The following is a 13,375-nucleotide window of genomic DNA, read 5'->3' as shown; positions in this document are numbered from 1 at the left end:
CATATGAAGATATTACCCCCTTTGCTGTAGTAACAGTCTCCACACTTCTGGTAAGGTTTCACGTTAGATGTTGTACCATTGATGGGGAAATGCACACCATACTAGCTGAAGCATAACATCATCCATCATGGCATGACTCACATGTGTTCACTACTATGTAAATCACACAAGCTGTGTTTTTAGGTTTTACCAATTGTGTCAGCAGTGCGTGCCCTCAATCCAGTAATTAGATGAATCATCTGGACCCTTTTGCACATATTGCATGCATGAATTTGCCATGAGCTCAATAACATTACTCAGAGTTTTCATTTTAGTTTATATGAGAATGAGAAAAATATGAGAAAAGTGCTGAGGAAAGGCAGCAGTAAATCAGGAAAGGTGTTTAGCTGCAGCTCTAGTTGTTGCTCTGTGCCTTGCCTGATTTGTCTACAATCTGTGCCATATTGTCCCAACAGCCGCTGAGCAGCGTGCACTGCATGCTACTGCAGTCCGGCTAGCCTGCGTGTGGGATTGGTGACAGGCTGCCACCTGGACTCATTCTGCCTCATGTTTCTCAGAGTGCCATTCATAACCTATGCTATAGCAATGGAGAACTGGATTCATAGCCAGTGCTAGCAGATATGAGGGTGTGCGTACAGTATTTGTTGATGTATTTGTTTATGTGTGTATGTGTGTATTTACTTATGTTTGTGTGTATCTATTTGGATATTTGTGTGAATGACTGTGCAATTTTGCTTGAGTGTAATACAGTGCCATTATGTTTATCTTTTTTTTTTTTTATCTAGGATGGGTTTCCTGGAAGCCTCTTGACACAGATTCACTTTATCAGTTGATCTTAATACTCAAATGCTTTTGGGAAACTGGCCAGTGTTTGGTGCTCAAAATATCTTTATCTGTATTGGAATTTGAGCCGGAAGAGGGTGAGGCCTAAACCTGATATTATCACTTAATTTTTAAGCGGTCCATTAAGTAGCATGGAAGGAAAGGACACTTAAAAATTAAGCTGAACTGCTTGAATTTTTGCACCAGAAGTGGAATTAAATTATCCAAAAGCAGTGTGTAAGACTGGTGGAGGGAACATGCCAAGATACATAAAGAACTGTGATTAAAAACCAGGGTTATTCCACTAAATATTGATTTCTGAACTCAAAACATTATGAATATGAACTTGTTTTGAGGTCTGAAAGCTCTGCATCTTTTTTTTTTGTTATTTCAGCCATTTCTCATTTTCTGGAAATAAATGCTCTAAATGACAAAGTTTTTATTTGGAATTTGGGAGAAATGATGTCTGTAGTTTATAGAATAAAAGAACAATCATCATTTTACTTAAACATATAACTATAAAAAGCAAAATGAGAGAAACTCAGGAACTGATTAGTTTATAAGGCATTTGGAATAAGAGCACCAGAATGATTATTTTTGTTTATTGAGATCAGTTTGTACTGAAATATGTTTATTTTTGAGCTCAGTAAGGCTCAACGGATTATTCAAATGGGTGGGTGTGGGTTTGGTGGTTGTGGGTTTGTTGGTGTTTAAGTCTGCTGGTGTGTGTGTGTGTGTGAGAGAGACTATGGATGGGCAGTTTTCTGTGTGTGTGTGTTTCCAGGCATGTCCATCCGAACATGTGAGAGTGAATGGTGCAGCAGCTGTCCTCTGCCTGGTGCTGAACACACTCTCTCATGCTGACGTGCACTTTCATAAGGGCTGACATTTGTTATTTACCCATTTCAATTTTCCACTGATTTATTCCTCCGTCACGTTCTGCCTTTTTTCCTTCTGCAAATCCAGATGGAAGTCACTGACTTCCCAGTGAAGGATTACTAATAATGCAGGAAGGCAGGAGTGCAAATAAATCCATCCATCCTCGCAAAACGCAGAGGTCTAAAGCACTTTTCCAAATGCACCTGGAGTCCCCCTTCGGCTATACTCGCACTTCGTTTATCCACTTGTGTATGTGCCACCCGTGTAGCCTTCACGTAACTAAACCTTCCATAGTCAATTATAACAGAGACTCACTGAAAATCAACTAATTCAAAGCTAAGGCTGATTTTAACAAAGTAAAAAAAAAAAAAAAAATTGTAAATCTTTGACACCTCTTTGTGCCACTGATTTTGAGACATTTTGTGTTTCTATTTAACTACAAAAGAAAGGAGTAGACATCAAAAAAAAAATCTTACTTGTAAGAGCCAGAGGGCAGTGGAAGTCAAAAAAAGACTTTCTTTCTAAGATTCTTGAGTTTGGAGCATTTGAACTGGGATTTTTTTTTACAATTCAATGCTTAATGTCTTTGATTATAAGTGGGTACCAAAGCATATTCATTTCTAATCCGAGGGGCACATAAAGAAATGAATGCCTATGCAACACTTTTATCACCTCCTTCATGGGCACATTCACTCTTTTCTTAATTGGTCAAGACCGCAGGTATTTTGATGGTGGTTATTTGTCAAGGACCCTGAACACTAAAGAACAAGCAGAAAGGAGGCTAACAAAGTACAAAGTTTGCACAGAATCAGACTTACTACAGTCTGTAATTATAGAAACACAGAGAACTCCTTTAATATGGGTGGATTGTTGCTGATAAAATGGATAAATGGAACCAAAGAGGTTGTGGTAAATTGTTTAATTGATGTATTTATGTCATATATACACCATTCATTTTTACTCTCATTAGTTCTATTATTACTAGACTTGGATGTTCCAAGGAATGACCTAACACTTGTTGTAAGTCACTCTGGATAAGTGTCAGCTGAATGATGTAAATGCAATTAAAATGCGTAAATGTGAGGTGGTGTAAATGTGTTAATGTGACCACACATATGACATACATATGACATGTGATTTTCTTTACATTGTGTCAAAAACTCCACAATAAATGGACCGTCAATTCAACAAAATGCCTGGATTTCTAATTTTTTACTTTTTGTAATGACTTCAGTTGAGATTTGCCTGAGAGCAGTGATGTATAATATAAAGTCTGAAGCGAGTTACAGTCTCATTAGGTACTCTGACGATGACTTGCACATTGAAGTCCAAAGTCCCTTCAGTGCCTGCTGAATTAGAGCTTGTCTTCCCTTCGGGTCTCTGTAAATAGAATGTGTGGGGAGTATGGGAGGAAGAAGAATGGAGGGAAGCACTGATGGAGGGAAGAGAAGCTCACAAGCCTGAACCCCCAGTGGAGGTAGAGGAGATGCCTATGGCATACCCCTCTGTCTTACCTCTCCGTTGCCTTAACAGCAAATCAGCGCATAAATAAGCTAGTAGCGCTAATGGGGCATTTGTCATATCTTTAATGTGCGATGATGCTCAAAAGTCCCTCACGCTTCATCTGAAACATGTTTGATAATGCGGGATACATGGTGGCATCTCTCCATAAGAACATGTAGTCATGTAGTGCCAAGGGAGAGAAACAGCCAGCCAGAGAGAGATAGAAAGAGAAAGAGAGAGAGAGAGAGAGAGAGAGAGAGAGAGAGAGAGAGAGAGAGAGAGAGAGAGAGAAAGAGAGAGAGAGGGTTGATAGAGGGTAGAGAGAGTATCTGCAGGTGCACTTGTGATGTATAATTTAACCTGTCAGAAACATTACAGTAAGAAGTCTAGCACCACATCTGCCAATTCTGCTACAAAATATGGAAATAAGCATTAAAATAATTTGGGGAAGCATCTGATCTCAGAGGGAGGGAGGTAGAGAGGTTCAAAGAGATTCTTCAACTTCATTAAGTGTTTCTCATTGTTTTAATTATGCTGGGGTGTGTACTTTGCTCTACTTTCCTGTCTTTTTGCAGATGAAAAATAAGTATATAACTCCAGGCTGGAGGCTCACTGTTGGATTTCACATCGTCTGGAGGAAAACGTGCCAATTCCCAAAGGTCACTGGGCACTGTACAATTTTAATGAATGGCCTGAATGAAAGTGCTGGTGTTTGGAGTGCCCACATTTCCAACTGAGCGAAAAGGAAAAATTACTATTCGTTCCTCTGCAATGGTCTCCTGCGTGTACGAAAAAAAAGAAGCACTCCATGTGCCAATGAGACAAAAAGAGCATGTTGTGCTTAGATGAACCACTCCACTTCTGGAGTTATCATAGAGCGAGAGAGAGGAAAAGAGAGTGAAAGAACAGGTGAGGAAGAGTAAAAGAGAGATCATGCTGGGCTTGCATTACAAATAGGCAGAGAGTGAGAGAGTACAACTGAGGCTGTCATAGATGTAGACAGGGCGGAGTAAAAGACCACCCCCCTCCCCAGAAAGAGCCCAGGGGAGCTATCTACAGCCTGACATATTATACTCTCTCTCTTCAGTAGATGGAGTAATCTTGAATTAGAGCTGGGTCAGAAGAAAAAGAGGAGAAAGAACAAGAAGAAGCATCTTAGAAATAAGAGCTGAACTTATAATGGAGTGTATCCCCAATTAATAAATCTAATGTATGCTTCACTCCTTAGTGAACACCTTCCATAAAAATCTGGGATCCCTATTTACAAACGTACACTGTTATCTTCCTTAACCCATGTCCGCATATTTTGCAAGTATGCATTTTATTAAATTATTTATTCAGTTATTCAGTTTCCATTGATGTTGTGGAAGGTGATAAAGTCTATTATCCTTATATCTTATATATTTGCCTATTATATATATATATATGTATATAGGCAGATAAAGGATGAAAGATTTTATATTTTTATTGAGTTTTAAAGATTCTAATCTCAAACATAGTTAGAATCCAATGTAGAAAAAAGTAACAATGTAATGATTCAGCATCTGCGAATCAATCATAGGAAGGAAGTGCATACATTTTTGCAGCCGGGAGTTCTCCTGATGTAAATATAAATCTTTTTTTTCTTTTTTATATAATATAGATATAAGTAAATATAACCCCCAAAACCCACGAGACTGCCAATCATGACCAAATCACCAAACTTCATAAATAATTATATACTTGATTACTTAATCAAACACTGTAGAATTTTTTTTTTTTCAAGGTGAATGCATAATTTCAAACTATTGACAACGAAAAATCATTAAAATGCTCACAAATCTTGCAGTAGATCACTGACTACTGATTCAGTTTAATAATTTCTACAAAATCTTAAGAATCTTAATATCCAAAATTCTTTAAATCTAAAGAAACTTTAACCTGTTAATACAAAAATGTTTATTTGAGTCTCCATGGTTCTGTATACAAAACTGCCTTAACTAAATGAGATTTCAGCTTTTAAAGAGTGTAGAGTATATTTGTCTTTAGGTAGATCAGACTTACCCTCATAGGAGACCTTAAATCCCAAGGAACCACTGGTGTCGTCTGTCTTGAAATTAAGCCACATCTGATGACTAGTGCTGACCACAAGGTCTGGAGTGCTGGTCCCCGATAGCCTGCAAACCCATTGAGAAAACAGACTGCATTAGATGAGCTCAGTGCACAGGCCCAGTCTGCTCCTAATGTACTGTATACCAATAGGCTTGGCTGATCAGGGAGTTCCTCCGGCTCTGGGCTTATGGGGCCCACTAATTGAGCACATTAGGCTATTCGGGGAGCCCGGAGAGAGAGAGAGAGAGAGAGAGAGAGAGAGAGAGAGAGAGAGAGAGAGAGAGAGAGCACCTAGGGACACCACACTGCCTGACTGCCACCGGAGCACTCTCCCAGCCCTGCCAGAGAGCACACATAAAATGCCATCGATAAAACTTTATGAAGACCATAAATTTGGGCACAATTAATAACAACACTTTGAGAAACATTCCGGAGCATCTGGTTTGGCACACTGCATTACGGGCATCAATATGCGGCACACTTTTTTTTTTATTTTTTTTTTTCCACAGGGGTGATCTTGTTGTAACATTGAGAGCCAAAGTGATTGACAATCGAGCTTTGGGTATTTCTCCCATACACTGCTACTGACAGAGCTGATGAAATGGGGAGAAACAGGGTGAGAGAAGGAGGAGGGAACAAGAGCAGTTGAAAGAGAGGAGGACATCAAGAGATGAAAGAAAGAGACACAGAGAGAAAGCAGAAGAGAACGAGGGAGGGACTGGGAAGAGTTTTATACACAGTGAGAGGGAGAAAAGAAATCAGAAGAGAATAACAAAGAGGAATGAGAGAGAGAGAGAGAGAGAGAGAGAGAGAGAGACGGGGGACAAAAGTACTCACACATGAAAGACGGTCCTCTGATCCCCGATTACAGCTCCGTCACCCACTGTTAAGGTGTCATAGCCACGCTCCAGGTCAAAGTCTTCAAAGGTCAGCTTTATCACCTGCACACAGGCCCATCAGCTCAGTTATAATTTGCACAACAGTGCCCATTTACCCTCTCCACCTGGCAAGCTCACCAAAAGTAATGAATCAGTTTTCAGGTATTAAGGAGTACGAAATGAATGTGCTCTTTAGAAACCTTTCTACTGATGAGCTAAAGCAATATTGACCTGATTATGTCTGGGTTAACAGGCTTCTCACAGCTCACAGTGAAGGGGGCTACTTATGCATAGCCTAGGATATTTTGCTCTGCGATTATCTTCATCTGATCTTAATTTGATCGCAGACAGAGATAAACCTCAATTATTATCCCAGTGGGTCCTAGCATGGAAAACTGTATTTATCGTGACATAGTTGAATAATGAGAGTTTGGTGCATGAAACAGACATACTGCAAAAGCAAAACTTATGTAAGTACAACACAGACTAATTCCAAAACCCTAAATCTGTTATGAACAAGGGTTGGCTTTTTATCCATGCCATAAAATTAGTTTCTATCCTCTAGGTGGGTTGGTTAGAAACTAAATGCAATATCTACTGTGGTAGAATATGGAAGAGAGGCTAAAAAGGCTAAAAGCCAACACTAGCCAACTGGAAGAAGCATTTATCAGAGGTTATAAAGATGGCCCTAACTCACAAAAACAGCCAACAAGCCTCAAACAACAAACTGAGATACCACACTGTCAAGAGCAAGCCAGTCACGTGTCTGTGGTAATCCATTGGCAAGAGGTCACCTCTTGGCTTGTGAAAGCCAAATGAACTGTGTCAGAATCTGAGGGAGCAGCTGAAAGGCTAAAAGCTAACACTAGGCCAACATAAAAAGGAAGAATATTTGCTAGAAAACCAAGCATCCTTTTTAAAGGAACCACAGAGGACTGCAACACTGTCCAGTACCCGAGAAAGAAGGGTTTAAGGGCAATCTATTCAGCTAAATAACTGCACACTCTGTGTTTAAGTGTGAAAGTAGGTTAAACTAAGCTTATGCCATGTCGCTACTGTGTGTGACCTTGGTAATCTATGCAAACCATACTCATTGAATACAATATGTGTTTTTAACATGTGTTAAGATGTGCATTAAAAAAACAACAAAAAAAACAAAACAAAAGGTAAACACATCTATTATGACACGTCTAAAAAGAGAAAAAGGCAAACATTTCTGTCAGTGCAAAGATAATACAAATGATAATGGTTGTTAATGGGCATAATTCTTTCCCTAGTGCTATTGTCAATAGCTGATAAACAACAAAAAAGCATCAAATTTAAAAAGGGGGGAAAAAAAACAAAAAAAAACAAAAAAACTAAAATGCGTCTCCTGTTTCAAATTGTCTGCCACATTTCCGCCAAATTCTTAATGTTTTCAGAGTGCTCAGAGACCAGCTCCTAATGAAAAAGCTTATATAAATGCAAATTGCATTCTGTCCTATGGTAAACACAGTGCGTAATGAAAATTGCCAGGAGTGGGGAGGCAGCATTCTGGGTCAGATCGGCAGATAAATAGAGCTTCGCCTGGCTTTACCTCTCGTAGCCCTTTATTTTTGCGCTCCGCTCTTTCTCAGCATGTCATGCTGGGAAGGGACGACCCGCCCCCTCTCCTGCAGCCGCATGGGAAACGGTGTGTATAGGTGGAGGCAGACTCAGCTGACTCACTGTGTGTTCCTGAGAGCGTGTAATCTCCAGAGCCATGGGCTTCATTCAGAGAGTCAAGCGAATATGAACCCACGACACGCTGTGAAAACCTGCGATACCGCACTGTCTGCAAGCTCACATTGCTGGCACCCCTCAGTATCCCTACAGTAATTGAACCAATACATCAACACTATAAGATCTACAGCCAGAGCCATTAGTGATTATTCACAATGGCCTGAATTCAGTGGTGAATATGTTCCAGAGTAGCAGAGAGATGAGCGCTGAGCTAATGTTTCAGACCCTCTGACGCACAAAACACTACTAATCGTGACAGGGCCATTTCGCTCTTATCGTTTTTAATGTCTGCAGAAATATCACCACAGGCTGTGCTAAAGAACAGATAGCACTGCTCACAAATGCCCCACCATGAGCCTCGAACATAAGCATAAGAGCACCTACTGTAAATGCTCAGGGTGGTCACACTGCTAAACCACACACCGACTGCAGGGCTCAGGCTAGGCTGGCGAGTGGGTTTTAGTCAATGAAAGACTCTTCAGAGACTGAGTGGCAGCTAATACCAATCAGCTGGATGAAGATAACACACTAAACAAAGACAGGCTGATAATTAAAAGTGAAAGACACAACAAAAGCAATCAGCCGATTTCTCTCTGCGAGCAGCTAATTTCGTCTTTTCCTGCTTCCTGGGGATCCTTTCGTCTAGAAACAGAAAGCTAGCGTCTAGACTCAAAGCTCATATTGACAATGCAGAAGGGGATTCATCCCACAGCAGCCTTCCCTGCAGACATTCATCCTCCTCCTTCTCTGTTCATCCGTTCAGCCTCTTTCCTATACCATCAGCAGCTCGGAAATATGGTAACAGCTTGCAAGTCTGTCCACTTTCTGCTTTTCTTTGGTTGCTTTGCTTTGGGTGACCTCTATCTAATTACCTACCATACTGTGCTCTACATCTGTTTCATGCACACTCAAATCCCCAACTTAGTAGCTATTTAATAAGATATCAAAAGAATATTGACAGCTTCATTCCAAACATTTTCAATGACGTTACAGTGATTAAAATATCATCACCACAGAACTAATTATCTTCTGTTGCTAACGGACCAAGAACACGTTCAAGCAATCTCCAAGCAAAATAGCTTCTATGGTTTGAAAGATTACACTTTATCCAAAGAATACCTACACCTAAGTACTCATAACACATCAATATAAACTAAATTGGGCATTGAAACAGATGGACTTATAATAGACAGTTGTTACCTTTTTAACACTGTAATAAACTATAATTCCCATTTCAAAAAAAAAAAACAAACATTATTATTACTGTCACTTTCAGCTTACTTAGAACATTACACATGTATCATTCCTGTTACACACTTTTTTTTTTAGAGCACAGTTATAAACCCTCATCTCTGTAACATGTTTTTTTCTATTTGTAAAACTGTTATAAATCATCATGACCATCATCATGGAATCTTTTCCAATTTTTATCATTATATTATTATTATTAAAAAAATCTGGTCTAACAATATTGTTCCATTTATTACACTAATTTTCCCCCAAACAATAAAACTTGAAGTTGAGGTGAGAGGTTTATTTAATCTTTGTATAGATCATCTTTCATGCTGTGCACTAAATCTGGGTATACAAATTCAAACCTTTAATCTATTTAAAAACAAATTCTAACTGAATGTTGACAAATTTAGGTCAAGCACTGTCACTGACCTTTTTAGGGTTTTTATTTAATATCTCTTAAATAAACTAGGAGGGATGAATTTAATGAATGAATCTAATCACTAGTGTGCACATGTGTGTGTGTGTGTGTGTGTGTGTGTGTGTGTGTGTGTGTTTAATGTTACAAGAAGGTTGAGCATCTTAATCTTGCAATCTGTCTTCTCTTCTACTCCAAACTCATTTACAGCAAAGTGCAAATTGTTGTCTAATTTTAGTTAATGATGAGAGTTATGTCATGTACTGCTATTTCTAGTTAGCCAGCTTAGCTCCATGCTCCATGTCTGGTAGAATATACTCAGCATACACACACACAAATCATATACAGCTGTTCACCTGATAAAAATGAATGGGTCACTATAAAAATAAAAAAAAAAAAAAAAAAGAAGACGGAGATCAAATGACCCCAAACATGTTTCCAACTTAAATGGGGTAAAACACACGTATGTGGTCATCCAGATGCAAATTCAAAATGAATTACACCCTAGTCATCCACTGTAAAATCAAATTTGGCCTATAAATTAATTTAGAGCATAATTTAGAGCATCCTCCCCTAGGAGGCTTGTTCCCTCAAGGTATGCTACTGATCTGATGCTAGTGAACTGTAAAGCCTTTGCTACATTTTAAAGTAGAGCCAGTGAAGCCTTTGCTAGTTTTTAAAGTAGAGCTTGTAAAGCATAAAAATACAGTAGAACCTATTGTACCACAGGTTGCAAGAATGCCCAGAGCTACCTGTAGGCCATTTGATGAATCTTGCAGGTAATGACACTCACTTCAACAATCAAGAATAAAAAAAAAACTTATATCTGATGTTTAGGTAGGACAAGCTCCTCCAAAAACCATAACAATAACATTATACTAATCACCTGCAGCTTATTTGCTGAACCTGCGTCTAATTTTAAGCATTTTATATTGGAATAAAAGAAATAAAAGTGTCATATCTTTTATTTCTTTAAATTACGTTTTAAGTATTTTTGTTAGACCTCTACATCCTCCATGTTCAAATGAAGATTAAATGTATACACATTTACATTAGGTTTTCATGGTGTGTCCTCATTTTTTTACCACTGTATCTGGCTTCCTATCATCTGTATCAGTGCATTTATCAAGGCAATTTGTTAAGTTTTGCATTAGTTAAAATGACTACATTACAGTTTGGTGATTCAAAAAACAAGTGAAGGCTGAACTTGAACTACTCAACATAAAATTTGCATTCCATAATTATGCTAATTATAATAATCTAATCCCACTGGTTATCAGGCACAGAATGCAAGCAGAAAGCGCCGTCACACAGGCTGATATCTCAGTGCGCAGGCAGGCTGGGGTGTGGGCACTGGCCCAGCAGCAGCAAATACAAAGCTCATTGTCAGGTACATTTTGCATGGCCCCAGATCTGCCTCAATATCACGGCTGACCCCACGTCTCCTCTAGGTGCCATTGTGGTGACACAAAAATAGAATGTCATTACATTTGTAAAGAGCAGGAACAGCCATGCTCCATCTTCATCTGTGACTCCCTCTCCGGGCCAGACAGTGTGAAGTAGAACTGTCCGTTACCCACTGGATGGTCCGAGGAGGGGAGGGGAGTGGGGGGCAGGCAAAACAGGGAACATTAACGGAGCGGGGCCCATCGCTCGCTCGCTCCCCCCACCCTCCTCTCCCCTCTGAGCCACTGTGATAAGAGGAGAGATTTGTAAAACCATTTGTTTGAACCCAGAGAAAGAAATTTGGCAAGCAGAGTGTGGCCTTGAACTGGGCTCCAAAGTCACCACTACGGCTTCCTCACTTTCACTGCATGTAGCGCCCACTCCCTCTCCAACCGCTCTGCTTTCTAACCTTCTCTTTCTCCTCCACTTCCAGGAGGCTATCAATATCCTATCAATAATTCGATGTAAATAACGATGAGGTGCTGGAGTGGGACTCGTTATCAGATCGGAAGGTAGATGATGCAGACCAGACCAGCCCAAATTTCTCTTTTCTACCTTTTAGGCCTGTCTTATCAGCATCATTCGTCTGACTTTGGCCTGCTCTCTGGCTCCAATTACTCTCCTAAAAATAAAGTTGCTACAAATGTTTGAGAGATGCCATAAAATAACAATTTCTGGCTCCATAAGTACCAGGTTTGTAGAAAAAAAATACTTTTAAAGGTTTAAAACAGTAAGTTCTTTCTAAAAGCAAAAATGGTTTCTCTATAGGATTTTTTCAAAGAACATTTGTAGCCTTGAGCTATTGAGCTATGTTCACAAATTTCCAGTTTAAAGTGACTCAAATCAGATTTTCTTGAAGTTGTGTGGACAAATCCAATCTTTTCATTTCAAATATCATTTCAAAAAATAATTTGCTTTCTTCTGTCAATGTTCATGCACTAATTGCTGTTATTATCAGCCAGAACACACTGTAAGCCCAAATAAGTTAAACTTAAGTTCAAGTTTAGTAATGGGTAATAAAAATGTAAGTTAGCAAAAATTTAAACTAAAGGGGAAGTTGTTACACTGTAAGACCAGTTTACTTATCTTTTTTAAGGCAACGGGTTTGCTCAAATCTATTAAGTGATGGGAAATGAGTTAGCATAAATTAAAACATCAAGTTATAACAACTAAAAGAGAAGTTGATTTTTTTTTTCTTTCACTAGTTCAACTCATTTTCCCAACAATTATACTCAGCCTCTTGTGTTCCAAATAAATACACATGTTGATTTCTTCTTAATTTTCTTTTGAATTCTATTTTACTTCTTTATTTTATAAATATTTACACTGTAAGCCTGAAAAAGATTAATTTAGAGGCAAGACAGTTAATCATAATATATAATCTACACGTTTACCTACCTGGCTATACACTGATGGTGAGTGTCAGAAACTACAGGAGACACCCAATATGCAAATAGTTTGTCCCAACAAACTATTAGACTTATTATAAGTTGACACAACTTGTTTAGATTTCTTCATTCAAACTAATTGTGCTGAATTTTGACTCCCTGCTAGAATCTGTCTCTTGCTTATGTTCACATGTGCCACACAACAGTACCTGCACAACAGATATCAGTGAGTCACTGATAAATACCTTGTTGGTGTCTGAAGTTGTGATGATCCAGGTGCAGTTGGCATTGTTATCATACTGGACTGGAAAGTTTGGAGATGTGATGATGCCACTGGGTCCACGAAGCTGACCACCACACATCGGTGCTGGAGGAACAAAAGTGATTTAGGTTTAATTATTTTATCATTTGATAGAGATACAATCGATAGCATTTTGGAACCAAAAATCATAAATGAATACAGTACAAACAATAGAATCACAACTTATGACCTTAGAAGCCCAAGTAGGACCAATTTTGTTCTATTAAAATAGTTTAATGTAGAATTTGAACATTTTTATAGATTTTATCATTTTTGTCAGTTGTGTTTAAGAGAGTTCTACTTTATTGGCAATGCTTATTTACAGGCACTAGGCAAGCCTAGGTAAGTGTGTGTGTGTATGTGCATTTGCACATCTGTGTTAACATGGAGCAGCAGTATGCAGAAATAGCAAATTTATCATGTACTTATTAAATAGTACTTTCATAAAAATCCATTCTATATTGTTATATTACATATCTTACATATATCCCTGATTTAATTTTAAAATAATGAACTGAACCACACAAAATAGTTAAGCTATAGCTACAGCTGCACAGCCTTAATTATTTTTTATCTCTTTTTAACTTATTGTGTATGAGACACCTCAGTTGAGCGATAACACTTAGCTCTCTTAACTCATTTAAGCAAATTGAAA

General features: G+C 38.6%; 1 protein-coding gene across 1 annotated transcript in view; it reads right to left on the bottom strand.

The window, feature by feature from the left end:
• The window catches only part of csmd2 (CUB and Sushi multiple domains 2), a 430,187-nt gene that overhangs the window by 191,771 nt on the left and 225,041 nt on the right, over positions 1–13,375 (bottom strand). The window contains exons 10-12 of the mRNA XM_022683200.2: positions 12,665–12,786; positions 6,133–6,236; positions 5,248–5,360 (exon numbers count right to left, since the gene is read on the bottom strand). Of these exons, the coding sequence (XP_022538921.2) occupies positions 5,248–5,360; positions 6,133–6,236; positions 12,665–12,786 (339 nt within the window). The remainder of the gene's footprint in view (positions 1–5,247; positions 5,361–6,132; positions 6,237–12,664; positions 12,787–13,375) is intronic.

This window comes from Astyanax mexicanus, chromosome 3 (assembly GCF_023375975.1).
Source record: "Astyanax mexicanus isolate ESR-SI-001 chromosome 3, AstMex3_surface, whole genome shotgun sequence".
Taxonomy (NCBI): Eukaryota; Metazoa; Chordata; class Actinopteri; order Characiformes; family Acestrorhamphidae; genus Astyanax; species Astyanax mexicanus.
This window is presented reverse-complemented; position numbering and strand designations above follow the sequence as displayed.